This window comes from Dendrobates tinctorius, unplaced genomic scaffold (genome assembly GCF_039654945.1).
Source record: "Dendrobates tinctorius isolate UK_male_01 unplaced genomic scaffold, ASM3965494v1 ptg000216l, whole genome shotgun sequence".
NCBI classification, from domain to species: Eukaryota; Metazoa; Chordata; class Amphibia; order Anura; family Dendrobatidae; genus Dendrobates; species Dendrobates tinctorius.
In genome coordinates this window covers 1,189,662-1,203,242 of record NW_027361883.1, presented here as the reverse complement: position 1 = coordinate 1,203,242, position 13,581 = coordinate 1,189,662, and the positions used below count along the sequence as shown (strand labels likewise).

General features: G+C 50.0%; 1 protein-coding gene across 2 annotated transcripts in view; it reads right to left on the bottom strand.

Moving 5' to 3' along the window:
• The window catches only part of EXOC6B (exocyst complex component 6B), a 187,009-nt gene that overhangs the window by 96,524 nt on the left and 76,904 nt on the right, over positions 1 to 13,581 (bottom strand). The window contains exon 19 of one of the 2 annotated variants that reach the window (XM_073555070.1): positions 1,735 to 1,878. The exons of the other annotated variant lie outside the window; for it this stretch is intronic. Within the exon in view, the coding sequence (XP_073411171.1) occupies positions 1,858 to 1,878 (21 nt within the window). The 3' untranslated portion in view covers positions 1,735 to 1,857. Of the gene's footprint in view, positions 1 to 1,734; positions 1,879 to 13,581 lie in introns of those variants that run through there. 2 annotated transcript variants of the gene reach the window in all.

The window sequence follows — 13,581 nt, the reverse complement described above, 5'->3', positions numbered from 1 at the left end:
TGGAGCTCCAGACTGCGTTGTGCCTCCATCAGACACTAAGCAAAAAACTGAGTTACGCCCGGTCTGGGGGCGAGGGTGTATGCGGCGGAGGAGGAGCTAACTCTTTTTCTGTATACTTAGTGTCAGCCTCCAGACGGCAGAAGCACACACCCACAGTCTCTGTGTCCCCCAATGAGACGAAGGAGAAAAAACCCCACAGACCACACCATACATCGGGGACAACCCCAGGGCCCGCCGTAAACCAAGGACACCCCACAAGACACGCCGCATACCGAGGACACCCCACAAATCCCGCCGTACACCGGGGAAATGCCACAAGACCTGCCATATACCAGGGACACCCCACAAGACCCGACGCATACCGAGGACACCCCACAAGCCATGCCGTAAACCGGGGAAACCCCCCACAAGACCCGCCATACACTGGGGACAACCCCACAAGACCTGCCGTACACCAGCGACATCCCACAAGGCCCGCCATACATCGGGGACACCCCGCAAGACCCGCCGTACACCAGGAACACCCCACAAGACCCGCCGTACACCAGGAACACCCCACAAGACCCGCCGTACACCAGGAACACCCCACAAGACCCGCCGTACACCAGGAACACCCCACAAGACCCGCCATACACCGGGGACATCCCACAAGACCCGCCATACACCGGGGACACCCCGCAAAACCCACCGTATACCTACTCACCGAGGACACCCCACAAGTCCTGCCGTACAAGAGAAACCACCCCACAAGACCCGCCATATACCCGGGACACCCCACAACGCCCGCCATACACCGAGGACACCCCACAAGACTCGCCATACACCGGAGACACCCCACAAGACTCGCCATACACCGGAGACACCCCACAAGACTCGCCATACACTGGGGACACCCCACAAAACCTGCTATACACCGGGGACACCCCACAAGACCCGCCATGCACCGGGGACACCCCACAATACCCGCCATGCACCGGGGATACCCCACAAGACCCGCCATGCACCGGGGACACCCCACAAGATCCGCCATACACTGGAGACACCCCACAAGTTTCGCCGTACACCGGGGACACCCCACAAGACCTGCCGTACACCAGGGACATTCCCACAAGACCTGCCGTACACCAGGGACATCCACAAGACCCCCATACACTGGGGACAACCCCACAAGACCTGCCGTATACCGGGAACACACCATAAGACCTGGCTAACTAAACATGCTGTATAAAAGGACAGAAAGTATATTGCGCGTATGTACAGCGTGTTCTGCAGATCCCACAGACACAGGAGCCGCATCATAGTTGTCATCGTTATGACAGCAGATGTCGGCGCAGCCTCAGAGCAGCGCTCCTACTTACCAGTAGCATCCGTACGTATTTAAGGGAAGAAATATGTCACTAATTAGACATAATGGCTGGGGTGAATGGCGGCTCTGTGCACAACACGCCTGGTATCACAGCGCTTGCTACCGCTCACCTTACTGCCTGACACAAGGAATAAACAGTCATTAATCTGTTTGCTGCGAGGCCGATAATCAGGAGTCTCGGAGAAACCGGAGCCGACTCCGAACAGTGTACACCCGCTTACTACACCTTTAGATTTTAATTTAGTGCCTTTGGCAAACTTTGATTGCTGTCAATGAATAAAAACATTTTCTTCCCAGGAAAAAGGGAACAAAACTTGACCCAGTTCTGCAAATTTCCACAGTTCCTGAAACGCCGTCTCTGCCTGTAGCTCCATGTCCGACGATTCAATCCCGAGGAAGACGGATGAGGAGAGAGCAGCGAGGATTTCCACAGGAGCCTGACGTTCGTTTATCGGGACCGTGATCACATTTTGGTAATTGTTCCGCCTCCTCTAGGAGAAGATCGATGAAAACTAAAGGAAAAAGATTTAACGCAATTTCATGTACATTTTTTGGAAGCAATGGAGGATCGTAAACCAAGCAGAGAGGATAACCCTCATCCAGAGAAGGGGCCTGGAGATAATGAGACTCTCTGAAGCGATGCATTTATTTACCCAAGATTCCAGGAAATGTTGATACAGATCATTAATCTTACTAATGACCTTAATTTTCCACCCTCTGAATACTGCAATGATGAACATGAAATCCTTTCAACTCTTAATTAAGCATGCTAGAGTCTGGAGGTCCCGAAGCACCGCTTCTTCCTGTCCCGGACCCATGCAAGGAAAGCGTACAGTCACAGTCACCCCCTGTACACAAGCCACCCCACCAAGCGAGAGAAATACAACTTGCCTACATGACTTCCAGGAGACCGCTAGCTCTATTCCTGGCCGTCAGTCGGACTCCTCACCCACCATCAGTTGGATTCTCCTTGCCCTCTGCCCCAGCCGGCCCCCTCGCCCTCCTTTCCCTTCGGCCATCAGCCAGCCGGCCCCCTCGCCCTCCTTTCCCTTCGGCCATCAGCCAGCCGGCCCCCTCGCCCTCCTTTCCCTTCGGCCATCAGCCAGCCGGCCCCCTCGCCCTCCTTTCCCTTCGGCCATCAGCCAGCCGGCCCCCTCGCCCTCCTTTCCCTTCGGCCATCAGCCAGCCGGCCCCCTCGCCCTCCTTTCCCTTCGGCCATCAGCCAGCCGGCCCCCTCGCCCTCCTTTCCCTTCGGCCATCAGCCAGCCGGCCCCCTCGCCCTCCTTTCCCCTCGGCCATCAGCCAGCCGGCCCCCTCGCCCTCCTTTCCCTCGGCCATCAGCCAGCCGGCCCCCTCGCCCTCCTTTCCCTCGGCCATCAGTCGGCCCCCTCGCCCTCCTTTCCCTCGGCCATCAGTCGGCCCCCTCGCCCTCCTTTCCCTCGGCCATCAGTCGGCCCCCTCGCCCTCCTTTCCCTCGGCCATCAGTCGGCCCCCTCGCCCTCCTTTCCCTCGGCCATCAGTCGGCCCCCTCGCCCTCCTTTCCCTCGGCCATCAGTCGGCCCCCTCGCCCTCCTTTCCCTCGGCCATCAGTCGGCCCCCTCGCCCTCCTTTCCCTCGGCCATCAGTCGGCCCCCTCGCCCTCCTTTCCCTCGGCCATCAGTCGGCCCCCTCGCCCTCCTTTCCCTCGGCCATCAGTCGGCCCCCTCGCCCTCCTTTCCCTCGGCCATCAGTCGGCCCCCTCGCCCTCCTTTCCCTCGGCCATCAGTCGGCCCCCTCGCCCTCCTTTCCCTCGGCCATCAGTCGGCCCCCTCGCCCTCCTTTCCCTCGGCCATCAGTCGGCCCCCTCGCCCTCCTTTCCCTCGGCCATCAGTCGGCCCCCTCGCCCTCCTTTCCCTCGGCCATCAGTCGGCCCCCTCGCCCTCCTTTCCCTCGGCCATCAGTCGGCCCCCTCGCCCTCCTTTCCCTCGGCCATCAGTCGGCCCCCTCGCCCTCCTTTCCCTCGGCCATCAGTCGGCCCCCTCGCCCTCCTTTCCCTCGGCCATCAGTCGGCCCCCTCGCCCTCCTTTCCCTCGGCCATCAGTCGGCCCCCTCGCCCTCCTTTCCCTCGGCCATCAGTCGGCCCCCTCGCCCTCCTTTCCCTCGGCCATCAGTCGGCCCCCTCGCCCTCCTTTCCCTCGGCCATCAGTCGGCCCCCTCGCCCTCCTTTCCCTCGGCCATCAGTCGGCCCCCTCGCCCTCCTTTCCCTCGGCCATCAGTCGGCCCCCTCGCCCTCCTTTCCCTCGGCCATCAGTCGGCCCCCTCGCCCTCCTTTCCCTCGGCCATCAGTCGGCCCCCTCGCCCTCCTTTCCCTCGGCCATCAGTCGGCCCCCTCGCCCTCCTTTCCCTCGGCCATCAGTCGGCCCCCTCGCCCTCCTTTCCCTCGGCCATCAGTCGGCCCCCTCGCCCTCCTTTCCCTCGGCCATCAGTCGGCCCCCTCGCCCTCCTTTCCCTCGGCCATCAGTCGGCCCCCTCGCCCTCCTTTCCCTCGGCCATCAGTCGGCCCCCTCGCCCTCCTTTCCCTCGGCCATCAGTCGGCCCCCTCGCCCTCCTTTCCCTCGGCCATCAGTCGGCCCCCTCGCCCTCCTTTCCCTCGGCCATCAGTCGGCCCCCTCGCCCTCCTTTCCCTCGGCCATCAGTCGGCCCCCTCGCCCTCCTTTCCCTCGGCCATCAGTCGGCCCCCTCGCCCTCCTTTCCCTCGGCCATCAGTCGGCCCCCTCGCCCTCCTTTCCCTCGGCCATCAGTCGGCCCCCTCGCCCTCCTTTCCCTCGGCCATCAGTCGGCCCCCTCGCCCTCCTTTCCCTCGGCCATCAGTCGGCCCCCTCGCCCTCCTTTCCCTCGGCCATCAGTCGGCCCCCTCGCCCTCCTTTCCCTCGGCCATCAGTCGGCCCCCTCGCCCTCCTTTCCCTCGGCCATCAGTCGGCCCCCTCGCCCTCCTTTCCCTCGGCCATCAGTCGGCCCCCTCGCCCTCCTTTCCCTCGGCCATCAGTCGGCCCCCTCGCCCTCCTTTCCCTCGGCCATCAGTCGGCCCCCTCGCCCTCCTTTCCCTCGGCCATCAGTCGGCCCCCTCGCCCTCCTTTCCCTCGGCCATCAGTCGGCCCCCTCGCCCTCCTTTCCCTCGGCCATCAGTCGGCCCCCTCGCCCTTCTTTCCCTCGGCCATCAGCCGGCCGCCTCGCACCCCTGGCCATCAGCTGGTCGCCTCGCCCTACCAGCCGGACGCCTCACCCACCCCCTCCCCAATAGCTTGTCGAATCGCCCTCCGCTCCCGAGCCATCAGCTGGCCGCTCTGCCCTCCGCTCTCAGGCCATCAGCCAAGAGGGCCTTGCTCGCTGTTCCTTGGCCATCACTCGATTGCATCGCCCTACGCTCCTGGCCATCACCCTGTTGCCTCACCCTCCACTCCCGGGTCATCAAGCAAGAAACCTAGCCCTCTACTCCCGGCAATCACTCGATTGCATCGCTATACGTTCCCAGCCATCACCCGGTCACCTAACCCTCAGCTACAGGGCCATAACCCAGCGGCCTCACTCCACGCTCCAGGGCAATCAGCCATTTGCGTCACCCTGTAAACCAGAAGTGTGGTCTGGGACAAAAGTACCATAAGGATGACATTTCTATGGCATTCTTCAGGTGTTTTATGGTCTTTTTTGTGTGATTTAATACGTGCGTTTTTTGGTCTGTTTTGCTTAGTTGGGTTCGTTTTACTGAGTCGCGCTGTTCATTGTTTAGCCAAGTAATAAGACCACACTGGAGGTGGATAAAAGAAAGATGCCAGCTACGAACAGCTAACACAATCTAAACAATGCTGCAAAAAACTGCAAAAGGGAGAGAAAAATAAAAGTAAAATGCAAGTTTTGGGAAAGCGCAATGCGTGCGATGGGCTCCTCTGTGCCTGCAGGGATGATGGGGCAGGAATAAAGGCGTCAGTGCTCTGCCGTGTGCGTCTCCGCTGTATATCCGGGAGTAGGCTGCAGTAATACGGACACTGTGTGTTATATGCGTTAATGATGGATTCTGGTACGATGACTCCATACACAAGCTCATTACCCAATATTAGCTCATTACTTCCCTCCTCGTACTCCCACTCCTGGGTCATTAGGTGCAGTCATACATAATGACTGTTACAGAGGGGTCTGGTGAACACTTCTCCCATCTGCTGGGTGTACAGAGGGGTTCGACTGACACTGCTCCCGCCTGCTCGCTGTACAGAGGGATCCGCTGGACACTACGCCATTCTGTCCGCTATACAGAGGGGTCGGGTGGACACTGTTCCTGTCCAACTGCTGTACAGAGGTGTCAGGTGGACGAAAGCCTCCATGACTGGGGTGAGGGAGTGCTGCAACGAACGCCTCCATGATCTTGGGGGAGGGAGTGCTGCCACAATCGACTCCATGATCTTGGGGGAGGGAGGGCTGCCACAATCACCTCCATGATCTGGGGTGAGGGAGTGTTACGACGATCGCCTCCATGATCTGGGGGGAGGGAGTGCTGCCACAATCGCCTCCATGATCTGGGTGGAGGGAGTGCTGCCACAATCGCCTCCATGATCTGGGTGGAGGGAGTGCTGCCACAATCGCCTCCATGATCTGGGTGGAGGGAGTGCTGCCACAATCGCCTCCATGATCTGGGGGGAGGGAGAGCTGCCACAATCGCCTCCATGATCTGGGGGGAGGGAGAGCTGCCACAATCGCCTCCATGATCTGGGGGGAGGGAGAGCTGCCACAATCGCCTCCATGATCTGGGGGGAGGGAGAGCTGCCACAATCGCCTCCATGATCTGGGGGGAGGGAGTCCTGCCACAATCGCCTCCATGATCTGGGGGGAGGGAGTCCTGCCACAATCGCCTCCATGATCTGGGGGGAGGGAGTCCTGCCACAATCGCCTCCATGATCTGGGGGGAGGGAGTCCTGCCACAATCGCCTCCATGATCTGGGGGGAGGGAGTCCTGCCACAATCGCCTCCATGATCTGGGGGGAGGGAGTCCTGCCACAATCGCCTCCATGATCTGGGGGGAGGGAGTCCTGCCACAATCGCCTCCATGATCTGGGGGGAGAGAGTCCTGCCACAATCGCCTCCATGATCTGGGGGGAGGGAGTCCTGCCACAATCGCCTCCATGATCTGGGGGGAGGGAGTCCTGCCACAATCGCCTCCATGATCTGGGGGGAGGGAGTCCTGCCACAATCGCCTCCATGATCTGGGGGGAGGGAGTCCTGCCACAATCGCCTCCATGATCTGGGGGGAGGGAGTCCTGCCACAATCGCCTCCATGATCTGGGGGGAGGGAGTCCTGCCACAATCGCCTCCATGATCTGGGGGGAGGGAGTCCTGCCACAATCGCCTCCATGATCTGGGGGGAGGGAGTCCTGCCACAATCGCCTCCATGATCTGGGGGGAGGGAGTCCTGCCACAATCGCCTCCATGATCTGGGGGGAGGGAGTCCTGCCACAATCGCCTCCATGATCTGGGGGGAGGGAGTCCTGCCACAATCGCCTCCATGATCTGGGGGGAGGGAGTCCTGCCACAATCGCCTCCATGATCTGGGGGGAGGGAGTCCTGCCACAATCGCCTCCATGATCTGGGGGGAGGGAGTCCTGCCACAATCGCCTCCATGATCTGGGGGGAGGGAGTCCTGCCACAATCGCCTCCATGATCTGGGGGGAGGGAGTCCTGCCACAATCGCCTCCATGATCTGGGGGGAGGGAGTCCTGCGACAATCGCCTCCATGATCTGGGGGTAGGGAGTCCTGCGACAATCGCCTCCATGATCTGGGGGTAGGGAGTCCTGCCACAATCGCCTCCATGATCTGGGGGTAGGGAGTCCTGCCACAATCGCCTCCATGATCTGGGGGTAGGGAGTCCTGCCACAATCGCCTCCATGATCTGGGGGTAGGGAGTCCTGCCACAATCGCCTCCATGATCTGGGGGTAGGGAGTCCTGCCACAATCGCCTCCATGATCTGGGGGTAGGGAGTCCTGCCACAATCGCCTCCATGATCTGGGGGTAGGGAGTCCTGCCACAATCGCCTCCATGATCTGGGGGGAGGGGGTGCTGCCACAATCACCTCCATGATCTCATAGGAGCCAACCTGAACCTGACCCCTGCAAAGCATCTGACAACTACAGGACCTATGTGCAGGAACCAGACGGTAGTCACTACATATATGTGATAAATCACCTGAAATGGCAGAACCTGCCGCCGGGGTGGTTGGGGGGGGGGGGGGGTCACTGCCCGTGTGCTGATAACGAAGCGTCCCACACTCGGCAGGGCACATGTGTGACGAGGACAAGGCCACAAGAGTTCAGAAGCCTCTGAATGTTTCTAGTCACTGACAGGAAGACAAAAAATGGTTGAAGACTGCAATAAAATATTTACAACATGTGGAATTTGCATTAATCCTGTAATCTGGGACAAATCTGAAAAATAGCAAATCCCATTGGTCGGCGAGCATCTAATAGTACAGAATATCTGATAATTCGGCACATGCTGGAACAAAGACGTCATAGCACAATGAATAGTGTGGCAGTGATCATTGCTGCAGATCATCACCCCCCAAGGAGCAGAGGCCGCAGGATATCGCAGCGTGGCAGGGATTAATGGGGTGGCTCACTCCATGCAGCCTCACAACACGCGTGTTACTTATCATGCAGATCACACTCCGGACCCCTAGCTGCAGGTGGCACTCCGGCTACTCACCGGCATCCTGGAGTGAGTATCGGCTGCGACCTACGGTAAGAAGGCAGACGTCACGAGCATAAGGGGGAAGTACGCTCACTAACGAAGGGTGCAGGAAACAGTAAGAAAAGCCCCTCGCTCATAAATAATACCGTTCCTCTACTACAGGGAGAAGAAGACAACTAAAGGTACTGTCACACTTAGCGATGTACCAGCGATCCCGACCAGCGATATGACGCGGTCAGGATCGCTGGTACATCGCTGTGGTCGCTAGTGAGCTGCCACACAGGCAGATCTCACCAGCGACATCGCTGGGGACGGGGGTCGCTACTTACCTGTCACACTAGGCGATCCTGCGTCCTCCCGCCCGGCTCCACGCGTCGCTCATCATCACAGCAGGAAGCGCCGCAGGAAGCTGATGACGAGAAACAGTCCAGGACGTTCTCGCGCGATCAGCGATAACCAGCGGGGAAGCCGGTCGTAGGTATCAGACACAGCAATATCGCTAGCAATATCGCTATAACGTCACTAGTTATAGCGATATCTTTTAGTGTGACATGCCCTTTAGAGGCTCTCCAGCACAAACTAACAAACAAGACAGTTTAGGGTTCCTACAACTGCTTGTATGTCCTGATGTGACCTTATAGAGCACGAGAAAAGGTGTCGCCATACACGGCAGCTGTGACATAAGATACGTGCCGCCATATCACCATCATAAGTCTCCGATCTCAGAATATGTAATGTGGGCAAACTTCCTTCCCCAGAAGCAAGAACGTCCTGAACTCAAGAGTCACCTCTATAGTAGGATGCTGGAAACTACGAAAGGAATGATTTAAGGGAAAATGTACCGAAAATAGTGCCAGGCACAATCTGCGGGCGAACAGCACTTCCTGCAGAACCTGGCAATAGCAGATGGGGCCGTCACAGTGCTCCACATCACTGATGTCACATCAACCAGGGGGAACATGCAAGATAATCACGTAGGAGCAGCATTATAGTAGTTATATTCGTGGGCAGCATTATAGTAATTACTTGTATATAGGGGCAGTATTATAGTAGTTATATTCTTGTACATAGGGGTAGTATTATAGGGATTATATTCTTGTACACAGAAGCAGTATTATAGCAGTTATATTCTTGTACATAGGAGCAGTATTATAGTAGTTATATTCCTGTACATAGGGGGCAGTATTATAGTAGTTATATTCTTGTACATAGGGGGCAGTATTATATTCTTGTACATAGGAGCAGTATTATAGTAGTTATATTCTTGTACATAGGGGCAGTATTATAGGGATTATATTCTTGTACATAGGGGCAGTATTATAGTAGTTATATTCTTGTACATAGGAGCAGTATTATAGTAGTTATATTCCTGTACATAGGGGGCAGTATAATAGTAGTTATATTCTTGTACATAGGGGGTAGTATTAGTTATATTCTTGTACATAGGGGCAGTATTATAGGGATTATATTCTTGTACATAGGGGCAGTATTATAGTAGTTATATTCTTGTACATAGGGGGCAGTAGTATAGTAGTTATATTCTTGTACATAGGGAGCAGTATTATAGTAGTTATATTCCTGTACATAGGGGGCAGTATTATAGTAGTTATATTCTTGTACATAGTGTTAGTATTATAGGGATTATATTCTTGTACATAGGGGCAGTATTATAGTAGTTATATTCTTGTACATAGGAGCAGTATTATAGTAGTTATATTCCTGTACATAGGGGGCAGTATAATAGTAGTTATATTCTTGTATATAGGAGCAGTATTATAGTAGTTATATTCTTGTACATAGGATCAGTATTATAGTAGTTATATTCCTGTACATAGGGGGCAGTATAATAGTAGTTATATTCTTGTACATAGGAGCAGTATTATAGCAGTTATATTCTTGTACATAGGAGCAGTATTATAGCAGTTATATTCTTGTACATAGGGGGCAGTATTATAGTAGTTATATTCTTGTACATAGGGGTAGTATTATAGGGATTATATTCTTGTACATAGGAGCAGTATTATAGCAGTTATATTCTTGTACATAGGAGCAGTATTATAGTAGTTATATTCCTGTACATAGGGGGCAGTATTATAGTAGTTATATTCTTGTACATAGGGGGCAGTATTATATTCTTGTACATAGGAGCAGTATTATAGTAGTCATATTCTTGTACATAGGGGCAGTATTATAGGGATTATATTCTTGTACATAGGGGCAGTATTATAGTAGTTATATTCTTGTACATAGGAGCAGTATTATAGTAGTTATATTCCTGTACATAGGGGGCAGTATAATAGTAGTTATATTCTTGTACATAGGGGGTAGTATTAGTTATATTCTTGTACATAGGGGCAGTATTATAGGGATTATATTCTTGTACATAGGGGCAGTATTATAGTAGTTATATTCTTGTATATAGGGGGCAGTAGTATAGTAGTTATATTCTTGTACATAGGGAGCAGTATTATAGTAGTTATATTCCTGTACATAGGGGGCAGTATTATAGTAGTTATATTCTTGTACATAGTGTTAGTATTATAGGGATTATATTCTTGTACATAGGGGCAGTATTATAGTAGTTATATTCTTGTACATAGGAGCAGTATTATAGTAGTTATATTCCTGTACATAGGGGGCAGTATAATAGTAGTTATATTCTTGTATATAGGAGCAGTATTATAGTAGTTATATTCTTGTACATAGGGGGCAGAATTATAGGGATTATATTCTTGTACATAGGAGCAGTATTATAGTAGTTATATTCTTGTACATAGGATCAGTATTATAGTAGTTATATTCCTGTACATAGGGGGCAGTATAATAGTAGTTATATTCTTGTACATAGGGGCAGTATTATAGCAGTTATATTCTTGTACATAGGAGCAGTATTATAGCAGTTATATTCTTTTACATAGGAGCAGTATTATAGCAGTTATATTCTTGTACATAGGGAGCAGTATTATAGTAGTTATATTCTTGTACATAGGGGCAGTATTATAGGGATTATATTCTTGTACATGGGGGCAGTATTATAGTAGTTATATTCCTGTACATAGGGAGCAGTATTATAGTAGTTATATTCTTGTACATAGGGGCAGTATTATAGGGATTATATTCTTGTACATGGGGGCAGTATTATAGGGATTATATTCTTGTACATAGGATCAGTATTATAGTAGTTATATTCCTGTACATAGGGGGCAGTATAATAGTAGTTATATTCTTGTATATAGGAGCAGTATTATAGTAGTTATATTCTTGTACATAGGGGCAGTATTATAGTAGTTATATTCCTGTACATAGGGGGCAGTATTATAGTAGTTATATTCTTGTATATAGGAGCAGTATTATAGTAGTTATATTCTTGTACATAGGAGCAGTATTATAGTAGTTATATTCCTGTACATAGGGGGCAGTATTATAGTAGTTATATTCTTGTATATAGGAGCAGTATTATAGTAGTTATATTCTTGTACATAGGAGCAGTATTATAGTAGTTATATTCCTGTACATAGGGGGCAGTATAATAGTAGTTATATTCTTGTATATAGGAGCAGTATTATAGTAGTTATATTCTTGTACATAGGAGCAGTATTATAGTAGTTATATTCCTGTACATAGGGGGCAGTATTATAGTAGTTATATTCTTGTATATAGGAGCAGTATTATAGTAGTTATATTCTTGTACATAGGGGCAGTATTATAGTAGTTATATTCCTGTACATAGGGGGCAGTATTATAGTAGTTATATTCTTGTACATAGGAGCAGTATTATAGTAGTTATATTCCTGTACATAGGAGCAGTATTATAGTAGTTATATTCTTGTACATGGGGGCAGTATTATAGGGATTATATTCTTGTACATAGGGGCAGTATTATAGTTGTTATATTCTTGTACATAGGATCAGTATTATAGTAGTTATATTCCTGTACATAGGGGGCAGTATAATAGTAGTTATATTCTTGTATATAGGAGCAGTATTATAGTAGTTATATTCTTGTACATAGGAGCAGTATTAGTTATATTCCTGTACATAGGGGGCAGTATAATAGTAGTTATATTCTTGTATATAGGAGCAGTATTATAGTAGTTATATTCTTGTACATAGGGGGCAGAATTATAGGGATTATATTCTTGTACATAGGAGCAGTATTATAGTAGTTATATTCTTGTACATAGGATCAGTATTATAGTAGTTATATTCCTGTACATAGGGGGCAGTATAATAGTAGTTATATTCTTGTACATAGGGGCAGTATTATAGCAGTTATATTCTTGTACATAGGAGCAGTATTATAGCAGTTATATTCTTTTACATAGGAGCAGTATTATAGCAGTTATATTCTTGTACATAGGGAGCAGTATTATAGTAGTTATATTCTTGTACATAGGGGCAGTATTATAGGGATTATATTCTTGTACATGGGGGCAGTATTATAGTAGTTATATTCCTGTACATAGGGAGCAGTATTATAGTAGTTATATTCTTGTACATAGGGGCAGTATTATAGGGATTATATTCTTGTACATGGGGGCAGTATTATAGGGATTATATTCTTGTACATAGGATCAGTATTATAGTAGTTATATTCCTGTACATAGGGGGCAGTATAATAGTAGTTATATTCTTGTATATAGGAGCAGTATTATAGTAGTTATATTCTTGTACATAGGGGCAGTATTATAGTAGTTATATTCCTGTACATAGGGGGCAGTATTATAGTAGTTATATTCTTGTATATAGGAGCAGTATTATAGTAGTTATATTCTTGTACATAGGAGCAGTATTATAGTAGTTATATTCCTGTACATAGGGGGCAGTATTATAGTAGTTATATTCTTGTATATAGGAGCAGTATTATAGTAGTTATATTCTTGTACATAGGAGCAGTATTATAGTAGTTATATTCCTGTACATAGGGGGCAGTATAATAGTAGTTATATTCTTGTATATAGGAGCAGTATTATAGTAGTTATATTCTTGTACATAGGAGCAGTATTATAGTAGTTATATTCCTGTACATAGGGGGCAGTATTATAGTAGTTATATTCTTGTATATAGGAGCAGTATTATAGTAGTTATATTCTTGTACATAGGGGCAGTATTATAGTAGTTATATTCCTGTACATAGGGGGCAGTATTATAGTAGTTATATTCTTGTACATAGGAGCAGTATTATAGTAGTTATATTCCTGTACATAGGAGCAGTATTATAGTAGTTATATTCTTGTACATGGGGGCAGTATTATAGGGATTATATTCTTGTACATAGGGGCAGTATTATAGTTGTTATATTCTTGTACATAGGATCAGTATTATAGTAGTTATATTCCTGTACATAGGGGGCAGTATAATAGTAGTTATATTCTTGTATATAGGAGCAGTATTATAGTAGTTATATTCTTGTACATAGGAGCAGTATTAGTTATATTCCTGTACATAGGGGGCAGTATTATAGTAGTTATATTCTTGTATATAGGAGGCAGTATTATAGTA